The sequence below is a fragment of the Nycticebus coucang genome, chromosome 6, assembly GCF_027406575.1.
Source record: "Nycticebus coucang isolate mNycCou1 chromosome 6, mNycCou1.pri, whole genome shotgun sequence".
NCBI classification, from domain to species: domain Eukaryota; kingdom Metazoa; phylum Chordata; class Mammalia; order Primates; family Lorisidae; genus Nycticebus; species Nycticebus coucang.
Window position 1 is genome coordinate 22,268,769 of NC_069785.1, and position 21,476 is coordinate 22,290,244.

General features: G+C 40.7%; 1 protein-coding gene across 4 annotated transcripts in view; it reads right to left on the reverse strand.

Moving 5' to 3' along the window:
• AKAP6 (A-kinase anchoring protein 6) overlaps positions 1–21,476 on the reverse strand; it is a 603,334-nt gene that overhangs the window by 292,620 nt on the left and 289,238 nt on the right. For all 4 annotated transcript variants that reach the window (XM_053594741.1, XM_053594742.1, XM_053594740.1 and 1 more), the window contains one exon: positions 13,663–15,429. In XM_053594741.1, coding sequence (XP_053450716.1) covers positions 13,663–15,429 — 1,767 coding nt within the window. The remainder of the gene's footprint in view (positions 1–13,662; positions 15,430–21,476) is intronic.

The window sequence follows — 21,476 nt, forward strand, 5'->3', positions numbered from 1 at the left end:
CCTTTAATACTCTTTTGCAGAAAAAGAATCTGGTGCACAGAGGAGTCAAGTCACTTGCTGAAAACAGCACAGGTAATAAGTGTAACAGAGGTGTTAAGCTGGCATGTAGGCAATATGGCCCCAGAGCACACATTCTCAGATACCGTGCTTCACACCCATCCAGCACCAAAATCCCCCACTCATTAAGATTCATTGCCCTAGAAATCTCCTAGTATCAAATGTACTTTTTCCTTTCCCATAGTGTTCCATCTACTACTTTTCTGAATGTGCATCTTTTTTAGCACCTCGAGCAAGGCTATTCTAGAACTCTCTGTAAATAAGTGTCTACAGAAAAAAAGAGGGCACGATTTGATTTTTCATGTGACCTGCATGTTATTAAAACAACCCTGGCCAACAGTCTCTTGAAAACAATGGAAAGGGAGTTAGGCATGATGGCTCATGTCTATAGTCCCAGCTACTTGGGAAGCCGAGGCAAGAAGACTGCTCGAGCCCAAGAGTTTAAGGTTGCTGTGAGCCTGATGCCAGGGTACTCTACCCCGGGCGACAGAGTGAGATTCTGTCTCAAAAAAAAAAAAAAAAAAAAACAAGACAGAAAGATAGGAAGACAGGAAAGAAGGCAGGAAGGCAGGACAAAACAATGGCATATAAGACTTGGGACATAATAAGGAAAGGATATGGAAAATGGTTTTAATAAAACAGTATTTTAAAAGCATATAAATAGCCTTCTCTATGCTATAGAAAATAAAGAAATGAAAAAAAAAAGTGTTCATTCAATTTGTTAGGTTTATTTCAAGTCTCATGTAGAAGAAGAAGAGTACAAGACTGACAATTGCGATGGCCTTTCTCTCTCTCTCTCTCTCTCTCTCTCACACACACACACACACACACACACACACACCTGTCTGAAGCAAGTAGTGCTGAATAGTCTCCAGACAAATCCAAAAATATCAGAGCACTGCCTATAAATGACTCCTCTCCAGTTTGATTTTCTTAACACATTAAAGAAGAAAGTACTAATAATTTCCCTAATGCATAGATAAACCATGAAGGCAAACAGCAAAGCCACTGGCTTCCTAAAAAAGCAACACACTGAGCCTCATCAGCCCAAAGAACGAAAAGTACACAGCAGCCCCCTTCCTGGATAAGGCAGCTTATATACCAGGCCATCTTCTTCACAGCCTCTGATATGGTATGACATCATGACCTTGACCCAGAACTCACACTTTCTATTCACCCTGGGTAGAGTGCTGCGGCATCACAGATCATAACAACCTCAAACTCCTGAGCTCAAGCAATCCACCCACCTTGGCCTCCCAGGGTGCTAGGGTTACAGGCGTGAGCTGTTGTGCCCAGCTAGAACCCATACTTTGAAATTATTTTCCCCCATATATCTGAAAAGAGCAAAAAGCTTCAGGGTTGAGGGATAATTTTAAGACAACACAATGCCAAGTCTGACAAAGCAAACGTTTCCAATTTGCTTCATTTACATGACTTTATTTGCTATAAATTCAGAGTAATCTGTACCTAATTCTTACTGGGTTGCTCACTTGTTTACTGTCACTACTGGGCCTGGTCTCTTGGCATCTCCTAAACTCTAGCCAGACCTCAAATTCCTTTAAGATGTCTGGTTCTTATCATAGTACAGTACTAGGAATGCAGCACAAATAGTTTCATACCTCCAGGCTCATTTATGTCATAGCCTCACATTCACTCACCATTAGAATCTTCCAAGGAAAATTCAAATTCACCCAGAGTTCCCTGGAACACAAAGCCAGCCATATTGAAGTGATATATCCCAAGGAACATTTCACAGAGAAATGGCTGCTTTAGCTTTTCTCTGCATGGTTCCTCATAGTCTCTCATAACATTTATTAATGTTTATTTTTTAAAACTGAGAGCTTATAAGGTTTAATTTCCAAGGTCACAATGCTATTTAGAGGCAGAATTCAGGTTCTTATTCTAGTTCTTTCAATATAGTTGGTGCTAATTTTCTGGATATATAGAAGAAGTCATAATAATGATGGGACTTTTTTTTCTCCCACCCACACCCCCCTTTTATTTTTATTTGTATTTTTTTTAGACAGTTTCACTCTGTCAGCCAGGCTGGAGTACAGTGGTATAATCATAGCTCACTGCAGCCTCCAACTCCTGGCTTTGAGTGATCCTCCTATCTCAGCTTCCCAAAGTGCTGGGCTTATAGGCAAGAGCCACCGCCCCCAACCAAGACTTATGTTTATGTAGCCTTTAGAGTTTACAGCAAAGCCTTTGCTCTTCATAATTTCATACAGTAATCTATCTGTACAGAGGCATGAAAAGCATAATTAATGTCTCATTTTAAAGACTAGGTGGCTTATACAGTAAACTTTAATTGACTTATTCAAGGATTTATAATTAAAAATTGTGGTTGGAAACTGAGCCCTAAGTTCCTGCCTTCAAGTCCTACCCCAGAGTAAATTTCTAACTTCTCTACTTCTCTCTTTCCTCATTGATAAAATGCGGATATGATACAACATCATCTGCGTTGATAAGGAATTTTTTTCTTGAGAATTAAATGGGGCGGTATACTAAATGAACAAACTCCTTAGCACCTTGGCTGATGCGTTGCAAGGGGGCAATAAATGTCAAGGTTTTATTTTTTAAATTGTTATCGTTTCAAAACACAATAAATGTAAAATAAATGTAAAGTTATTACTTTAGGCCTAAGGGTAAAAAATAATTGACTAATATCGTAAGAATTATTTTAGTTGAATTAAAAACATGCAACATTGAGTTTATTCCTCTTTTGATTTTCATCATCACAGAAATATTTTCTATCTAATGCATTCAGGTTATGGCATCATCTTAATATAAAAAGATGTTATCAAATCATAGCCTCCCTACCAAGAAAATTACAGAGAACTATTTCCATCTTGATGTTCAAAACTGCAAACAAAAGGACAGATCATCTTTCCTACATATTTCATAGGCCAATAACCAGGAGCAGTGACTGGATACGGCCTCACGGTGGTGCTAAATCATCACTGATGAAAACTCACGAGCCACTGGCGGCTCTGCAGAAACCAAACAGATGGAACTAAAACATTCCTGGCGTGTTTACCACGAAGGAATTTGCTTTGGATCCTTTTGGTTCTCCTAGAACAACCTTCAGCAATGACCTTGACATGCTGTGTCAACAAATCCGTTAGCAATGTTAATTCATAGTTTGTTTCCTGGCATTGTGACAAGTAAAATACACAAAAAAGATTCTTATTATTGGGGTGGTGCCTGTGGCTCAGTGAGTAAGGCACCGGCCCGACAAACCAGAGGAGGGGGGTTCGAACACAGCCTTGGCTAAACCGCAAGAAAAAAGAATAGCCGGGCATTGCGGTGGGCACCTGTGGTCCCAGATACTATGTAGGGAATTCCCTAAGCCCAGGAGTTAGAGGTTGCTGTGAACTGTAACGCCAAAAAAAAGATTCTTATTATCCTTAATAAGAATTTTATATTAATCGGGCAGCACCTGTGGCTCAGTCCGTAAGGTGCCGGCCCCATATACTGAGGGTGGCGGGTTCAAACCCGGCCCCGGCCAAACTGCAACCAAAAAATAGCTGGGCATTGTGGTGGGCGCCTGTAGTCCCAGCTACTCGGGAGGCTGAGGCAAGAGAATCACATAAGCCCAGGAGTTGGAGGTTGCTGTGAGCTGTGTGAGGCCACAGCACTCTACCGAGGGCCATAAAGTGAAACTCTGTCTCTACAAAAAAAAAAAAAAAAAAAGAATTTTATATTAATAGTAAGCAACTAAAGGACATGAAAAACCAAAAGGAGGGGAAGGCAGGAGGGTGAGCATGGGGATGAAAGCTTACCTATTGGGTACAGATGACTGCTATTCTGGTGATGGTCACACCCAAATCCCTGACATAGGCATTATACAAGACAACCATGTAACAGAAACACTTGTACCTCCTTAATGTTATGATATGAAAGAGAAAGGAAAGAGAGAGAGGAGAGGAGAGGAGGGGAGGGGAGGGGAGGGGAAGGGAGAGAAAGGAAAGGGAAAGAAAGAAAAGGGAGAGAATTTTGTAGCCTTATTTTTAAAAACCTTGATTTATAATTCTTACATTGGATTTGGCCCAAGGTATTTGAGTAACATTTACGTTTCCCTCCCTCTTCTACTCTGTACCTTATTAATTTCATATGTCCCTGGGAATCATTTGCTAAATTCCTTACATTTTTCAGCTCCACATTTTATGTCGAAAATCTCAACTCTTTAAACTTCATTCCTCTTCTACTTTGCCATTTAAAAATAGCTTTAATTTTTGCTTTATAACATCTCCCACCTCTGTCTTTCTTCAGTCTGTTTTGCAAAACCATAGTTAAGACCCTTTTACCAAATGACCAGGCCTTCGCAGTAACTCTCAGAATTAGACAAAGTCCCCACCTTGACTGCATATTACAATTGCTTGAAGAGCTTTAGAAAATACTCAACACCAGAGATTGTTTTAAATGGTGTGGGTGAGAGACTGAGGTTGGGGTTTTCTAAAGGCTCCCCAGTGAATATAATGTATAGCCACAGTTGTCTCGACCACTGCACTAGAGGTGTGTATCCAGCACACCATGGCCACATTAATGACCTTCTTAAACTACCAGGTCTCTGGGCTAAAAATTTAAGTTGTTTCCTGTCTTCACAAAGATTGTAAGTCAGTGGCATGGGGCCTATAGCTCAGCAGTTAAGGCACCGGCCACACACACCAGGGCCGGCAGGGTCAAATCCAGCCTGGCCAGGCCTACCAAATGACAATGACATCTACATTAAAAAAAAATAGCTAGGCTTTGTGGCAACTCCGGTAGTCCCAGCTATTTAGGAGTCTGAGGCAAAAGCATTGCTTAAGCCCAAGCGTTTGAGGTTGCTGTGAGCTGTGACGCGATGGCACTCTACTCAGGACAACATAGAGAGACTCTGTCTCAAAAAAAAAAAAAAAAAGATTGCAAATTAGTGAATTGAAAGCCAAACAATGCCATAACTGTGTTTTATTTAGGTTGTTTAAAATTGTTTGGACCCAATATTTAAAAATAGGGAGATGTCACATAAAAGCCAAGTTTCCTATTTCTTTTTAAAAACTTGTAGTATCTTACCACACAGGGTTCACATTCCCCTGAAACCATCCCCCAGAGCTGAGTAGTGGCTGCTCCTCAGACCTGTCCTGTACACGGCAGCTGATTCAGTGCATCACTACCTGCTGGGACTCTTACCGTCACCTTGGTCTGTAACCCTGGTCTACAGGATGAAGATCAGACTCAAAGATACATTCACTACTCATTCATTTACATACTCATTTATCTATGCATTCATTAGTCAGTATTTATTTAAGCTATGCAAACAGTTAGAATTCAAAGTTCTTCATATTTTGGCCCTATTTTTTTTTTTTAGACAGTCTCACTATGTCAATCTGGGTAGAGTGCTATGGCATCACAGCTCACAGCAACCTCAAACTCCTGGGCTCAAGCGATTCTCCTGCCTCAGTCTCCCAAGTAGCTGAGACTACAGGCGCCGCCTGCCATAATGCCTAACTATTTTCTTGTTATAGTTGTCATTGTTGTTTAGCAGGCCAGGGCCAGGTTCAAACCTGCTGGCCCAAGTGTACGTGGCCTGCAGCCCAACCACTGAGGTATGGGCGCCAAGCCATGACCCCATACCTTATATTCCCCTTCCTTTTAACAAATTTTATTCTAACCAGCAGTTAAAGAGACATCCCTCTCCCAATATTGGTAGCCTAGAGGCTCATTCTTAAAACTTATTTGCAATTAGGTGATGCCATGTGACAAAGTGTGGGCCAGTGAGATGTGAGCAAATTGACATGCAAAACTCCTAAGTCATATTCATAAAAAGATGGCAGCTGCCCTCCATTTCCAATTCCTGTGAGCTGAAACCCAGACATGCTATTGGTGAGCCAAAGAACAGCAAGCGGAGAAGGAACATGACTCTCTGTCTTCCCTGGACTGTCTGCCTCTTGTTCAGTGAAAGAGACAGAGACTTCTATTTTATTGTATTTTGGGGTCTCTTTGTTTACAGCAGCTTAGCCTGTACTCCAAAACAAGAGTCTCTCTTCTTCTCAAGCCAACAAGCATATGAAAAAATGCTCAATATCATTAAACATCACAGAAATGAAATCAAAAACACAATGATATATCATCTCACACCCATTAGGATGGCCACTATTTAAAAAAAAACAGAAAGTAACAAGTACTGGTGAGGAGATGGAGAAACTGGAACACTGAGTGTTGTTAGTGGGATTGCAAAACAGTGTAATCACTTTAGAAAACTGTATGGAGGTTCATACAAACTTAAAAATAGAACTACCGTATAATCCAGTGATCCCACTTCTGGGTATATACCCAAAGGAAATGAAAGTAGGGTCTCAAAGAGAGGTCTGTACACCCATGTATAGAGCAGCAGTACTCACAACAGCCAAGATGTGGAAGCAACCCGAATGTCCCTTGGCAGGTGAATGTATAAACAAAATGTGGTAACTACATGTAATGGAATATTATCAGCCTTCAAAAGGAAAGAACACCTCTCACATGCTACAGCATGGATGAACCTCGAAGACATTATGCTAAGTGAAATAAAATAGTTGCCAAAAGATAATTACTACATGATTTCACTTATACGAGGTACTTAGAGTAGTCAAAATCATAGAGACAGAAATAGAATGGTGATTACCAGGGGAGGGGGAAATGGGAGTTGTTTAATGAATAAAGAGTTTCAGATTTATAAGATGAAAAAGTTCTGAAGATCCGTTTTTACAAAAATGTGAATATTCTTTACACCACTGAACTGTAAGTTTAAAAATGTGGTTAGGATGGTAAATTTTGTTGTGCACATTTTATCACAATAAAGAAAAAACCTGTCTTAATGACTGCTACTATCAGTGAGGCAGCATTGATATGTCAACATCTAATCAAAACGAGGGTTGAGAGATAATATGGGCCCTGTCTAGACCCATTTTACCTCTTAGAATAAAAAGGTAAATATCAGTACCAAGTTAACCCAAGGAAAAATCTCTCAACCTTCATGTTTAACAGGAATTAACCACCACTGTCCAGATCCGTCTCTGGGCGGGAACAATGGTGGCCATCTTTGTGCTACCACAAAATCGGGCATGGAATTTTACCCAGCCTAGTTACAAAAAACAAGCTCTTCAGATCTACATATTTGCTGCACTGAATCCAAAATAACTTATGTGAAAGGACATCCTTATCTGGTGCTAAAGAAGTTTTTACAATTGGATTATGGGTTCCTACCACAAAATTCAACAATGCTGAGTCACCGAATTGTAGTTGAGATGCCAAAATCTGGCATTTGAAGCCATTGATATCTCTGTGGAGAAACGGGCTCAGCTGTGTCATGCATACATTTTCTAGGTACCACTCAGTCTAACCTAACAAAGCCGTATCTTCTAGGACAAGTTTGGAGAATCCAGTGTAAGAAGAAAATCTGTAATGTGACAAGTGGACCTTGTGTTGTCCCCCAAAAGACACATCTCCTGAAATGCTTTACTGAGGTGGCACTGCCTGCCCTGCACTATGCCACCCCCCACCAGGGACCACACTCCTGTTACCTGCCATCAGTAACTGCCCATCTTGGACAAGCGGCTACTTAGCCGGCAGTTGACTTTTATCCAGGTCATGAGGAAGAAGCCACACCACTCGCTTATTAATCTAGGAGTGGTTTTTGAACTTTATAAATAGAAGTTATCTGTGCATGTGGTTATTGTCTAAATTCCCTGGCACCTGAATACATGTCAGGAAGAAAACCAGGTCAGCTCTGGCATCCCCATCGGAATCCCAGCTTTCACACTGAGCACCAGGATGACCTTGAACAAGTCATTTGCATTTAAGCTTAGATGCTTCATCTGTAAAATGAGACCAATAACAGCTCTTCCACGGGGTTGTTATAGAAATTAAATGAAAGAATCTACTTCAGAACCAGGTACACAATAGATACTGATCAGAAATTACTTTCCTTCCTTTGTCCTTAATCAAGTGCAGGGGTCAGCAACTTTGTTCTGTAACAGGCAAGACAGTAAACCTCTTAAGTCTTTGTAGGTTGTACAGATTCTGTGGAACTACTCAACTGTGTCACTGTAACACACAGCAGCTGTGGACAGTGAGCATGGCTATGTTACAATAAAACATTGGGTCAGCCCAGATTTGGCCCATAGCATATAGTTTGCTAGCCCCTACTATTTATACCACATATGTCCAAAGATCATGCTAAGTTAATTTTGCACCATTCTGTTTGATTCCGTCTCTTCCAGATATGCTCTCTCCTCCTTCCTCCTCATTGATTTTATTCTATTTCTGGAATGTATCAGAACACATGAGTCTGGTTCAATGACTCGATTCACTATTTCATGTTCAATTTTAGGCCTTAAGAAGATCCTACAGGTAGTAAGCACTCAGGCCTAAGATGCTCAATTAATTTATCCACATAAAAGATCAGGGTAAACCACCCTGTGTTGAGCAAAATCCCCTCAAACCTCACAGAGAGATTGAGAAATGGACCACACCATGGGAAACCACAGAGTTTACTTAGTAGCTTTTAGCAGCCTCAACAAGAGGAATAAATGTACCACTCTCAACTGGGTAGAGATGGAATCAGAATCAGATGTATTCGTCAATATTTTATCACTTTTCCTATTAGGCCACAATTCTCCCCAAGGGGTTCTTCTCACATCTTCCTCAGAAGGTGCCATATTTACACTCTCGTTCCAGCTGCTCGAAGCTCTCTTGCCACTTCTGCCTTCAAATAAGCTTTAATTTTTTTTTTTAAGAAACTTTGATTTGACTTTACTTTTAGCTAGCCTCCTTTGTCTCCTCACTTTCACAGCGCAGTCCCAGAGCTATTAGGAATGATCCTTCCTCAAGTCTTAATCTTCTATAATCCACCTTCCACCTCCATTCCTTCATTAAGTCAATTTTCCTCCGAGGTCCTGACTGACTCCTTCAAACAAATCTAAGATTGTTGTTTGTTGGGTTCCCGCCCCCCTAGTCCTCATTCAGCTTGATCTACCTTTCTCAAAGAACAAAGTATGATGCCCATCTTAGGAAATGTCTCTTTCTTTCTCCATTTATTCAACACCCAAGAATCCTTTCTGTCCCTTCTGGTCCTCGCAGTTGGGCCTCTTCCTTGTTCCCTCCTCATAACTGGGCCATGACTTGAATCTCTGTATTTTTGCCTCTATCTGTCCTCTTTTTTTTAAGGAATTCATCTACCCTGTTTCCCTGAAAATAAGACAGTGTCTTATATTAAGGTGTGCTCCCAAAGATGCGCTAGGTCTTATTTTCAGGGGACGTCTTATCTTTGCTGTGAGTGGGTCTTATTTTTGGAGGATGTCTTATTTTTGGGGAAACAGGGTATTCTAAAGTCTTTATCCAGTGGGAAGAGTAAAACAGATGGAAGCTTGAAGTGTGGCTCTGTTCCTTATTAGCTGTGCTGCTTAGGAAAAGTGATTTCATCTGTCTGAACTTGGTTTCCTCTGCTCTAAAATGGGGGTTCATTCATTCAACAGTCTTTAGTTGAACCAAATACTGTTTTAAGTACATGAGGTTTATGAGTAAAATAAACAGATAAATATTTTTGCCCTCATAGACTTCCCACTTATAGTAGAGGGAGACAAACCAAAAATAATAAACATACCACATAAGAGAATTATATAAAATTACAAATGTTGTAGAAAATAAAGAAAAAGAGGTCAGGTTATACTTTTTAAAAGATGGTCAGGGTAGGCTTCTCTTAGAAGGTTAATATTTGAACCGAGACCCATAAGAGGTGAAAAAATTAGAAATAAGGCATCTGCTAAGAGGATGTAGGCAGAGGAAATCAACAAAGGTTCTGAAGGCAGGAGCATGCCCCGTGTGTCCTAGGAACAGCCAAGAGGTCACTGGGAATGGAGTGAAATGAGCCCAGGAAAAGAGGTCGGAAATAACATCAGAGAGGAAATCAGGGGACAGTCCAGGGAGGACTTCTGGATGCAATGGCAACCCTCTGTTGCAGATAGCAGGGTTTTGAACAAAGGGGTCACATAAACTGGTTTATGTTTTAAAAATATTACTTTGGATCCTGTGTTGGGAACAGACTGTAGTGGTAGAAGCAGAAAAGCAGAGAGACCACTGAGGAGGCTACTGGTAATCCAGGCAAAAGGGGATGGTGGCTAGGACCAGAGTAGAAGCCCTGCAGGGGGGAGAAAAGGATTTAATTTAGAATTTAAAAAGCCTACCTGTTATAAGAGTCCTAGAGAGAATTATTGTAGGTAAAGTGCAAAACAGATGCCTGGGATAAGGAAGACAATAAGTAAAGCTTCTCTTACTGCATTTTGCAGGTGAACAGGTTCTCTGGGTCACTCAGAGGAGTGACTAAATCTTTGGAGTGATACCCAGGGTCAACTGGCTGGGTACTGGCAGCTGCCTTCAGCTGAATTAGGGAACGGAGGGTGACCTGAGGGAGGGACTTCACCTTTTTTAGCCTTTGCCTCATAACCCAACTCCAGTACAGGATTTCCAACTGTCTATAAAATACTTTTTTAAAGTTTCATCATGTATTTGATATCAATGTATAGTTTTAAAAAAATTACCTGCCCTATCTCTACTTCCAACCAGATACTCATCTCCTTCCTATTTCCTTCTATTAAAAATACATCAGTCTCGGGCGGCGCCTGTGGCTCAGTGAGCAGGGCACCGGCCCCATATACCGAGGGTGGCGGGTTCAAACCCGGCCCCGGCCAAACTGCAACAAAAAAATAGCCGGGCATTGTGGCGGGCGCTTGTAGTCCCAGCTACTCGGGAGGCTGAGGCAGGAGAATCGCCTAGGCCCAGGAGTTGGAGGTTGCTGTGAGCTACGTGATGCCACGGCACTCTACCGAGGGCGATAAAGTGAAACTCTGTCTCTACCAAAAAAAAAAAAAAAAATACATCAGTCTCTAGATGCTGAAAACTGGGCTTCATTTTTGTAGAATTAGAGAATCAAAGCCTGCTACCCTTGGAAGTTGATATCACAGTCATCATGTGCAGAATGGGACATGACGAGCTATGGGCATACCAGGCTTCAACGACTCACAAGGCCTGCAGCCAGTTTTCTGGTTCATTTTCCCAACACACTCCTCCATCCCCTTGCCTGGTCCACATGACAAGAGTCTCTCAGGCTGGCTGCCACAGACAACCTCTCCCAGTCACCACCACAGCTACCAGGACTGTCTTTCCTATTGTTGTCAAATAAGCATTCCAGAAACACTGTTGATGGGACCCATGCTGTTTTAACCCCATTTGACGCTGGGTTCAAATCCTGGCTTTGTACTTACTAGTACAAAATTTCCTAATCACATTCCGCCTTAGCTTCTTCATCTAAAAAATTCCTACCTCCTAGGATGTAAGGAGAACAAGGCAGATAAAATAGTTAGCATACAGCCTAATACAAAACAAGAACTCAAGGTTAGTTGTGGGCTGTATCTACACTCAGTCCCTTTCAGAGAAGTTGCGGTGGATGCCTGGTGGACAGATCCTAATTGCCTGGGTGTGGTCCTCAGAGCTTCACAGGGGTTCTGTGAACTTTCACGGATCTCTGATCACGGATCTTTCCACCAGGACAGCTCTCTTTATACCCCCATATCCACACTCATTCTCATTCCCACCTCTATGTGCCTCTTGACTAAAATGCCCACTTTCCTTCTACCTATCTAAATCCTACACATCCTTCAAAGCCCAACTCAAAGTTTACAATTTGCAAGCACTTCCCAGGCAAACCCTCACTCCACTGATCGTATGTCTTCTCCGCAATACTACGGTGCTTCCTGCCGCACTTACCAATGGCTTCCTTATGGAGCGGCATGAGAGTGTCCAGTTAACAGTGTGCTCGGGAGCAGACTGCCTGGTCTCTCTCGGCTCAGTCTCCTCATCCATAAAAGGGGTTGACATTAGGGTTATTGTGAGGATTGGACACATAAATAGTTGAAATATGTTAATGTTTACTAATATGTTGTTATTATTATTAAATATTTCTGCTAACTTTTCCCTCTTTGTTTTATAAATGTGAATCTTCTTCCTGGTTATTCTGTCCGTATGCACTCTACTTTATCTGGTGTCAAGTGTGATGCTGCTCCCAGAGCAGGGTTTCAACAGTGACTACCCTGGGAGATTCGGGGAGAATATCCTCAGTGGTCTCCATCCAATACGGCTGGCTCATAGTCTCCCAAAGAGGAAGCTAGTATGACCCTGTTCAAAGAGGCAACGTGATGCTATAAAAGGAAACTGGACTAAGAGTCAGAATACATGGGTCTGTGTCTCAGCTTTCTAAGCAAAATGATCTTTCTTTCTATTTGTTTATCTATATATTTATTTTATCTTGGGAAAAACCACTTACGGTCACTGAACCTCTGTTTCCATCTCTGTAAAGGGAGACTAAGCTGGTGTGACCTGCCTTCTTCATTGAATGTCTATGAAGATCAAGTAAAAATATACATATTGATAGAGACTTTACATCTTTTGTATTAACCTGGATGGAGGTGGAACATATTCTTCTTAGTAAAGCGTCACAAGAATGGAGAAGCAAGAATCCAATGTACTCAATTCTAATATGAAGGCATTAGATGAGCTAAAACAAGGGAGGCGTAGGGGAATGAGCAAGTGGAGAGAGGGGAGGGAAGAGGATGGGAAGCTACAGTGAATGTCTTACCTCTTGGGGGCAGAACACAATTATAAGAGGGACTTTATCTAACAAATGCAATCAGTGTAACTAATTCTTTGTACTCTCAGTGAATCCCAAACAATAAAAAGAAAAAAATATATATTGAAGAGCTCTGCACACTGTAAGTGCCATATAAATTATGTAAGGCACAGTCATTTATATGTCATCAAACAAAAAAAAATAATAACTATCAAGTTAACGGGGTCTATTTCCAAGGGTCTTCTGAGGAAAGGGCCATCACCACAATAATTGTAGTGAATCTTTTTAGCCAAGATGCCTCTTAAAGGATCAAAATACTATATTACAAAGCTCAGCCCTGAGAATTTTGGGTTTTGGCCTCAAATATTTAATTACATCTAATAATTTGTTCAAAAAGTACAGATTTCCCCAAACTGTCACTCCTCATCCCAGAAGCCCATGGGTGGTATATGGTACAGGGGGTATGGTTATTAGCCAGAATTCTCAAAGAGGGGGAAGAGAGAAGAAAAACAAGGATTCCTGATAAATTAGAAATGTCTGCTCTATTCCTACAAGGTGGTAACCTGGAGATGTGGACAATATTCTGAGGTTAGAACAATCAAAAAGTGCTGGAATAGTCCTTTCATGTGATCCTGAGGTGCTGGTGAGCAGACAGCTATTGCTCTATTTTACATTGTATTATATCCAGTGGGTTCCAGCCATGTTAGGTTTAAGCAATATCAGCAGAGAATTCTGTACCAACCAGGGGCACATAAGCTAATGCATTGACAAGGCCAGTTCCTGCTGATGCATCCTCTGTCATATGCCGTGGTCATTGTGCTTTTTCTTTTCTTTCTTTGGGGAATCAGTTAGGCTTACAAAAAATAGCAACACATTTTATAATAGATGGGGAGGAGGTGACCTTCTACCAGTATTACTTCCAAAAATCCATGTGAAAAACACCATTCAGGTTAAGATCACCTTACCTCTATTTTTTCCCAAATGGCTTCATAGTTCTCCTGGTGTTGAATATCTTGCATCAATTTCTGAATTAAAGCTGATTTAGTAGTGGAATGGCTATCATTTTTCTCAGAAGATGAAGCTCTTTCTGATTTTTCATCAGTGTATTTTTTCATGCCGGAGGGAGGCATACATGATTCCTCATCAGAAAGAATGTCACTCAGGGGTCCAGACTCAATGCTCTCCCCAAGCGAAGAGGCTATGTCACTGGATGAGCTTGGAGACACCCTGCCTAATCTTGTATGTTTTTTCTTGACATGATATGTTGGATAAATCTCAGAATCTGAATTCATTTCAGACAGTTCCCAGTCATCAATATTCTGAATAGTTTCTCCTCTGGGTTTCTGAGGCAGAAGCTTTGTAAGGTTTTCCAACTTCAGAGCTAACACTTCTGTCTGCTTAAGGTGAGAGGGTAGAGCTAAGTACTCATCGGAGCCATACCAGGCCTCCACAACCTGACCATTCCTGGTGACATGACTTGGGGAGGAAGAGCGACCTTTTTTGCTTTTGGGTTTTGAAAGAAGGGGTACTGGAGACATGATGTTGTCTGAGCCAGTAGAAGATTCGCTGCTCTGAGTACAAGGTGGTGAACTCGACGTTTCTGACTGTGCTAGCAATTTGGCTTTCCAACTTCTCTGATTGCAAGGCTCGAGTGAAGATGAAGAAGGAGAATTTGCCTCTGACCCTTCTATGGCCTTGGAAGTGCAAGAAGGCGTTCCATTTGGCAGTCCTGAATTCCTCGTGTTTTCAGCTTGCTTGCCGGAGCCAGTTCCATGTTTGGGTGTTCTGCATAGAGGCACCTCCTCTGAGGTTTTCTGTGGCTTTTTAAGTCGCATTTTCTCTTTGTGGCAGTCATTAAGCCTTCCCAGGCTGGAAGAGATTTCTTTAATGTGAATTCTGACTGTATTTTCAAGGTTCCCATCGCCTACCTTGTGCAAACACTCATATGACTGGCTGGCAGCAGAGGAGCCGTTGGTGTAGGAAGACTGTAATACCAGGCAGAGCTTGGACCTGTCAGGAGGATCCACCAGGGAAGGGGTGCTTCTGCTCATCTCAGGCTTCAGATCAACCACCTTTTCCCCTCCATCACTACCTTTCACATCATTCTTAAAAGTTTCCTCTTTAAGAAAAAGCCCTCTCTTTGGCAACGTGGGTTGTGTAGGAGAGTCCTCGTTATAATTAAAGCAATCTCTGATGGATCGCTTGGGGGTTGCGTTTTCACAAGGAAGAGGCTGTTGGTTCTTTGCACCAAGATGGGAAGAGGAACTGGAGTCTTGCTTCCCAGTCTCAGAAGAGGGCTGAACAGTATCTGCTAGAGCTTCCCCTGAAGATGACATCTCCAGTGCCATGCCTGGTTGCTCTTCCACTGCAGAAGCACCACTGTCCTTATATCTATCTTTGTCATCTGCTGAAAGAGATACTTGAGATGCCTCTTCACTAACTGCTTCACTGCAGCTGGAAGGGATGGGGTCAGCAGCCACTGTAAGTAACCCAACACTTCGGATAAGCTCGGGAAACTCCTTTTCCATCTCGCTGTAGCTCCAAGAGTCAAAGGGTTTGGTTTTGACTTGGCTAGAGGTCATGTCACCCAGGCCACTGAGCAAATCCTCACTTGGACTGTAGTCAGACAGTTCGAATGCAGTGATGCCACAATCCAAAGACAAGTAATTCTGAGAACACTTGATAGTTAACTGTCCTGAGTCATCCACTTCTGTGAGAGAATCAAGCCGGCCCTGAAACAGACAATGGCAACAAGTTTCAGTAAATGTAACATCAGTTATCCTCAACTGCTGTTCAAGTGAAATCTCAGTACAGGAGGCTATGTCAGAAATGCATCAGTCTTGATTGCTTCTGGTCTGATAAACAGAAAGGCATATTAAATCAATTTCCACATTGCTTAATATAGTATCTTGTTCAAATACTTAAAAGATTTTTCTTTAATCTAGAGTACAGAACCTCAATAGAAATGCTCAAGATCAAGGCAAAAATATACATTTTGCCTTAATTTTCTATTCAAAAATAGTACGTTGTTCATTTAATAAGCATTTCATGACTGAAGTCTTAGGTCATACAACTCCTGGGAACAAAATAATGTAGAAGTAAAATCTCCATGAACACTTGTTTTGCTGTTTGCTATCACTCCAGCTACACAGTGGCTAGCTAATAGTGGATGCTCAATAAGTTAAGTATTAATTATACTGAGCCAGTCATGCTAAATATATATTCACATATCACAGGCAGGTGAACTACTGAATTTGCAAGGGTAGGGCCAGTTTCTATTTGGCTCCACCCTTTTGAAGGTGAACAGAGGTAACCCAGGAGAAAATTAATAGTGTCAGAACTTCACCGTCTTCTGCGCCATCTCCTTCCTCTGCATGCATTTCTCTGCCCACCCCAACTGGTATATCTTAGATACTAGGTGCCCACCTCTGTTACTATTTATAATTCCAGGAAGGCTGATTTGAAATTCCCCCATGCTCAAATTTAGCACTGTAAGTATTTTAAATTTTTTAATCTTTAAGTATGTGATGAAGGCTTTTATCTTATTACTAATGCAGTTTCTCATATCACGTAACAAATGGAGAGATTTTTGATCAATGCTTTATTGGGGGTAGAAGAGCCCCTGGAATCCTATTATGCCTACTAGGCTGAAGAATAGCCTGGTCTAATTTAGCCCCTTAGGAAATGAAGGAAGGAAATTGAAAAGTGAATGGTCATTATAACCCAAGATCTCCTTCCTCCTGGAGGAGGAAATGGGTGAGACAACTGAATCCAGATCAATCGCTTGTGGCTGCTGGACCCTATGTTCCTTACAACCAGGTTATCCTAAGATCTAGTTGACTTAAGAGGGTACCTGTAGCCCTTAACAGGGTGACCTGCGTAGAAATAGCACTCAAAGGTACATACATTCAAAAAACCAGTGTCTCTCTATACTACTTCATGTAATTTCTACCTCTGATTATGTAGTTTTAGTTGACTCCAGTAATTAAACCCCCAAGCTTCAGAGTGAAATTCTGGCTCTAGTACTAATTAGCTATGTGACTTTAGCTAGCAGCTTGAGGTCACTAAGATTCATTTCCTTCCGCTGTTCAGCCATGCCATGGGAGTGTTGAGAGGCTTACCGGAGATAACACACAAGTCTGCTACATGGATAACTGCTCAGCAAATTTTCACTCTTAATATATTATTATTTTTAGTAATAATGAATATTGAGTTTCACCAAGTTGTGAGTTAGTGCTAATGCTAAATTATACTGTACAAAGTGAGAATCAATATTAGCTGCCAATCTCAACAAAGGTTACCTAAATGAAATTGTGTGACTTTTGTGCTTCAGCTCCAGGCTAGCTTCTTTAAATAACACTCAGAAGCCAAAATCACCAAGGAGTGCGTCAAACGAAAGTCATGCTTTATGCACTTTTTAAGAGTAATAGTGAGATTCTCAATTGAAAAGCAGGTTGTATTTTTAAAAAATATTTTAATTTGATTGTTCATTACTCAGAACTTACTATTTTACAGAAGTAGGATTATAAAATGATGATTAAATTCCAAAGACATCCCATTAAGACCCATTTAAATTAATAACAAGTTAAAATTTACAACATAATTTTCTACTACGTTTATCATAGTTACTGTACTGAAATACTTGTAGGAGGTTCAAGAGACACTAAAAAAAAGTTTCTATAATAAGTACAGAAAAAAAGAAATCTGAGAATTCATATAAAAATTAGACCCCCTCTTGCCTTTGGATGAGCAAGGAGCACCACGGCCTTGCAAATACATTTGGTCCCCATTTTGGTGGTCACAGCACCTTAAGTCCAGGAATACTATCTTGCTCAAGCATAAAAGGCACACAATAAATGATGTCAGATGAATATATTGTTAAATGACCATCTCATTTGGTGGCCTTATCTTGAATCTTCAGAAATCTCTAGCCAGTCCCTAGTTTGGAAATGAAAATACCATACTCGAAAATGCTTAATCCTCGCATCCTGATCCCAGCCAGACTATCTCAACTACTGAGATTTGAGTGATTGTCACTTAGGAGTAACTATTTTTTATTCGTGTTTCATTTTTGCTTTATTTACTTGTTTATTTGAGAGAGTCTCATTCTGTCACGCAGGCTGGAATGCAGTGGCGTCATCCTAGCTCACTGCAACCTCAAACTGCTGAGGTCAAGTGATCCTCCTGTCCCAGCCTCCCAAGTAGCTGGGACTACAAGCATGTGTCTCTATACCCCACTAATTTTTCTATTTTTTTGTAGAGATGGAGTCTTGCTATGTTGTTCAAGCTGGTCTCAAACTCTGGGCCATAAACAATCCTCCTACCTCAGCATCCCAAAGTGTTAGAATTACAGGTGTAAGCCACTGCATCCTGCTTACACTGCATTTTTTAATATGAAAAAAAAAAATCCCTACCTGAAAAGGACAAAAAGTAACAAGCAAACAAAAACAGCACTTAGCCTTTCACCATGCAGAGGCAATTTAAAAAAAAGAAAGTTCTCTGAAGTTTCTCAGAGCAGATGAATAAGGATTCTCATCTCTTAAAATATTGCTCAGTAGTACTAATATTTTTAGCCCCATTCCTTCCCAGACAGTTTTCTAACGAGTGTAAGTAATAAAGTTTCAGGAGGGTATAGAGCATGGGATGAGCACGTGTTAGCCTTACTGCCCTCTTTATTTCAGAAATACCACATTTACTTACATAGTGCAGGTAGCTGTGTCAGAGCTGCCTAGTGACGTCTCCACTCAAGTACACCTCCATTTAATCGTTCTGAAGCAGCTTGTCAGATGAAGGCTACATTTTACGGAGGTGGCAATTTATTCACTCCATTGCTAGAATCAGTCTTGTCTCAGGCATCAAGGGAACCCCTACCCCCTTTTTTCTAATCTGAAGCAAGACATGTTGCTTTGTTCTTTAATTAAATTAAATTATAATTAAATTAACTGAAGCCTAGTTTCAAATGCCTTCTCTGATCTTTCTTTTTTTAACACTATATTTTGCCATTAACTGAACATGAGATTTAGTACTCACAATTTAGAGATTTAAAGATCGCCCTATTAACATGCCCTAAGGGCATATCAGTGTCCATTGCTACTTAGTGGTCAGTTTTAAGAAGAAAGTCAGAAATAGACTTTCACTGTTTTAATTATGGGAACAGTAAAAAAGTTATATGCCCCTCTTTCCTTCTCCTGCTCCCTAATTTTAGTACATGGTGTTTGTTATGATTTAATGTCTAACATATAAATTGACAGACCTCTTACCAGAATGCCAGAGCATTTCAGACCATTCAGACTAGACCCTTTTCAGATTCCTTTCAGCACTACCCTGTTGGGATTCTACAGTTGAGAGGAGCAGCAGTGACTGGGAATATGAAGCAAAGCAAAAGTCGGTTTCTGATGGGCAAGGGGAAAAACCCAGGGAGATTTTTCAGTATGTTCATTTATGCTATATTAACAATTCTTAAGAACTTCCTTTTTCTATAAGCTGAAATTATAAATTAGATAATTAACCTCTATGATTAATTTCCAGTCCACCAACCTAAAATGGCTCTCCTGTTTCTATGTCCAAAAGGGTTATTATCTAAATGACGTAATCCAATTAACTCAGCAGACTTTTACACACAGCCGTATGAACTAGATGAGATGGGAGACAGAGACGAATATAATCTGGAGCCAACCCTCATGTAGTTCAAAATATAGCACATCCCTGTATTTTGTCATGCTATAAATCAGTCCGTGGTAAGTGCTAGTGGAAGAATCCACCAGCACTGTGAGGTGAGCACTCTGGAAGGACCCGCGCATCCCCACAGAGAAGGTCATCCTGCAGCTAAAGTGCTCAGCGCACCATCCAGCACAGGGTAAGCTCTCAGTCAAAGTTAGCTGTTATGTTAATATTATTAAGAGTTATCACTACCTATGTGACATTACCTTGCTTGACCTCAGTTCTCTCCTCTGTAAGACGGACACAGTATTAACACCTATAAACTGAGGATAACAGCACGTGCCCTGCCCACCTCCCAGAACTGTGTCAGGATCAAACAAAATTATGAGGGTGATTCCAAATGTGTGTTTCTCATCTTGGAATGTATAGCATCTCAGACATAGTAGAAACTCAATAAATATTTAGGGAAGGTAGAAAGAAAAGGAGGAAAGAAAGAATAATTATTATTGTAACAAGTCAAAAAAAACTGGGTTTTTTTTTTTAATTATTTCTAGTTTTATGACCTTAAGCATTCTCTTGCCCTTCTTTTTTTTTTTTTTATTGTTGGGGATTCATTGAGGGTACAATAAGCCAGTTACACTGATTACAATTGTTAGGTAAAGTCCCTCTTGCAATCATGTCTTGCCCCCATAAAGTGTGACACACACTGAGGCCCCACCCCCTCCCTCCATCCCTCTTTCTGCTTCCCCCCCATGACCTTAATTGTCATTAATTGTCCTCATATCAAAATTGAGTACATAGGATTCATGCTTCTCCATTCATGTGATGCTTTACTAAGAATAATGTCTTCCACTTCCATCCAGGTTAATACGAAGGATGTAAAGTCTCCATTTTTTTTAATGGCTGAATAGTATTCCATGGTATACATATACCACAGCTTGTTAATCCATTCCTGGGTTGGTGGGCATTTAGGCTGTTGCCACATTTTGGCGATTGTAAATTGAGCTGCAATAAACAGTCTAGTACAAGTGTCCTTATGATAAAAGGATTTCTTTCCTTCTGGGTAGATGCCCAGTAATGGGATTGCGGGATCGAATGGGAGGTCTAGGTTGAGTGCTTTGAGGTTTCTCCATACTTCCTTCCAGAAAGGTTGTACTAGTTTGCAGTCCCACCAGCAGTGTAAAAGTGTTCCCTTCTCTCCACATCCACGCCAGCATCTGCAGTTTTGAGATTTTGTGATATGGGCCATTCTCACTGGGGTTAGATGATATCTCAGGGATGTTTTGATTTGCATTTCTCTAATATATAGAGATGATGAACATTTTTTCATGTGTTTGTTAGCCATTCGTCTGTCGTCTTTAGAGAAAGTTCTATTCATGTCTCTTGCCCATTGATATAAGGGATTGTTGGCTTTTTTCATGTGGATTAATTTGAATTCTCTATAGATCCTGGTTATCAAGCTTTTGTCTGATTGAAAATACGCAAATATCCTTTCCCATTGTGTGGGTTGTCTCTTTGCTTTGGTTATTGTCTCCTTAGCTGTACAAAAGCTTTTCAGTTTAATGAAGTCCCATTTGTTTATTTTTGTTGTTGTTGCAATTGCCATGGCAGTCCTCTTCATGAAGTCTTCCCCCAGGCCAATATCTTCCAGTGTTTTGCCTATGCTTTCTTTGAGGATTTTTATTGTTTCATGCCTTAAATTTAAGTCCTTTATCCATCTTGAATCAATTTTTGTGAGTGGGGAAAGGTGTGGGTCCAGTTTCAGTCTTTTACATGTAGACATCCAGTTCTCCCAACACCATTTATTGAATAGGGAGTTTTTCCCCCAAGGTAAGTTCTTGTTTGGTTTATCGAAGATTAGGTGGTTGTAAGATGTTAGTTTCATTTCTTGGTGTTCAATTTGATTCCAAGTGTCTATGTCTCTGTTTTTGTGCCAGTACCATGCTGTCTTGACCACTATGGCTTTGTAGTACAGACTAAAATCTGGTATGCTGATGCCCCCAGCTTTATTTTTGTTAGAAAGAACTGCCTTAGCTATACGGGGTTTTTTCTGGTTCCATACAAAACGCAAAATCATTTTTTCCAAATCTTGAAAGTACGATGTAGGTACTTTGATAGG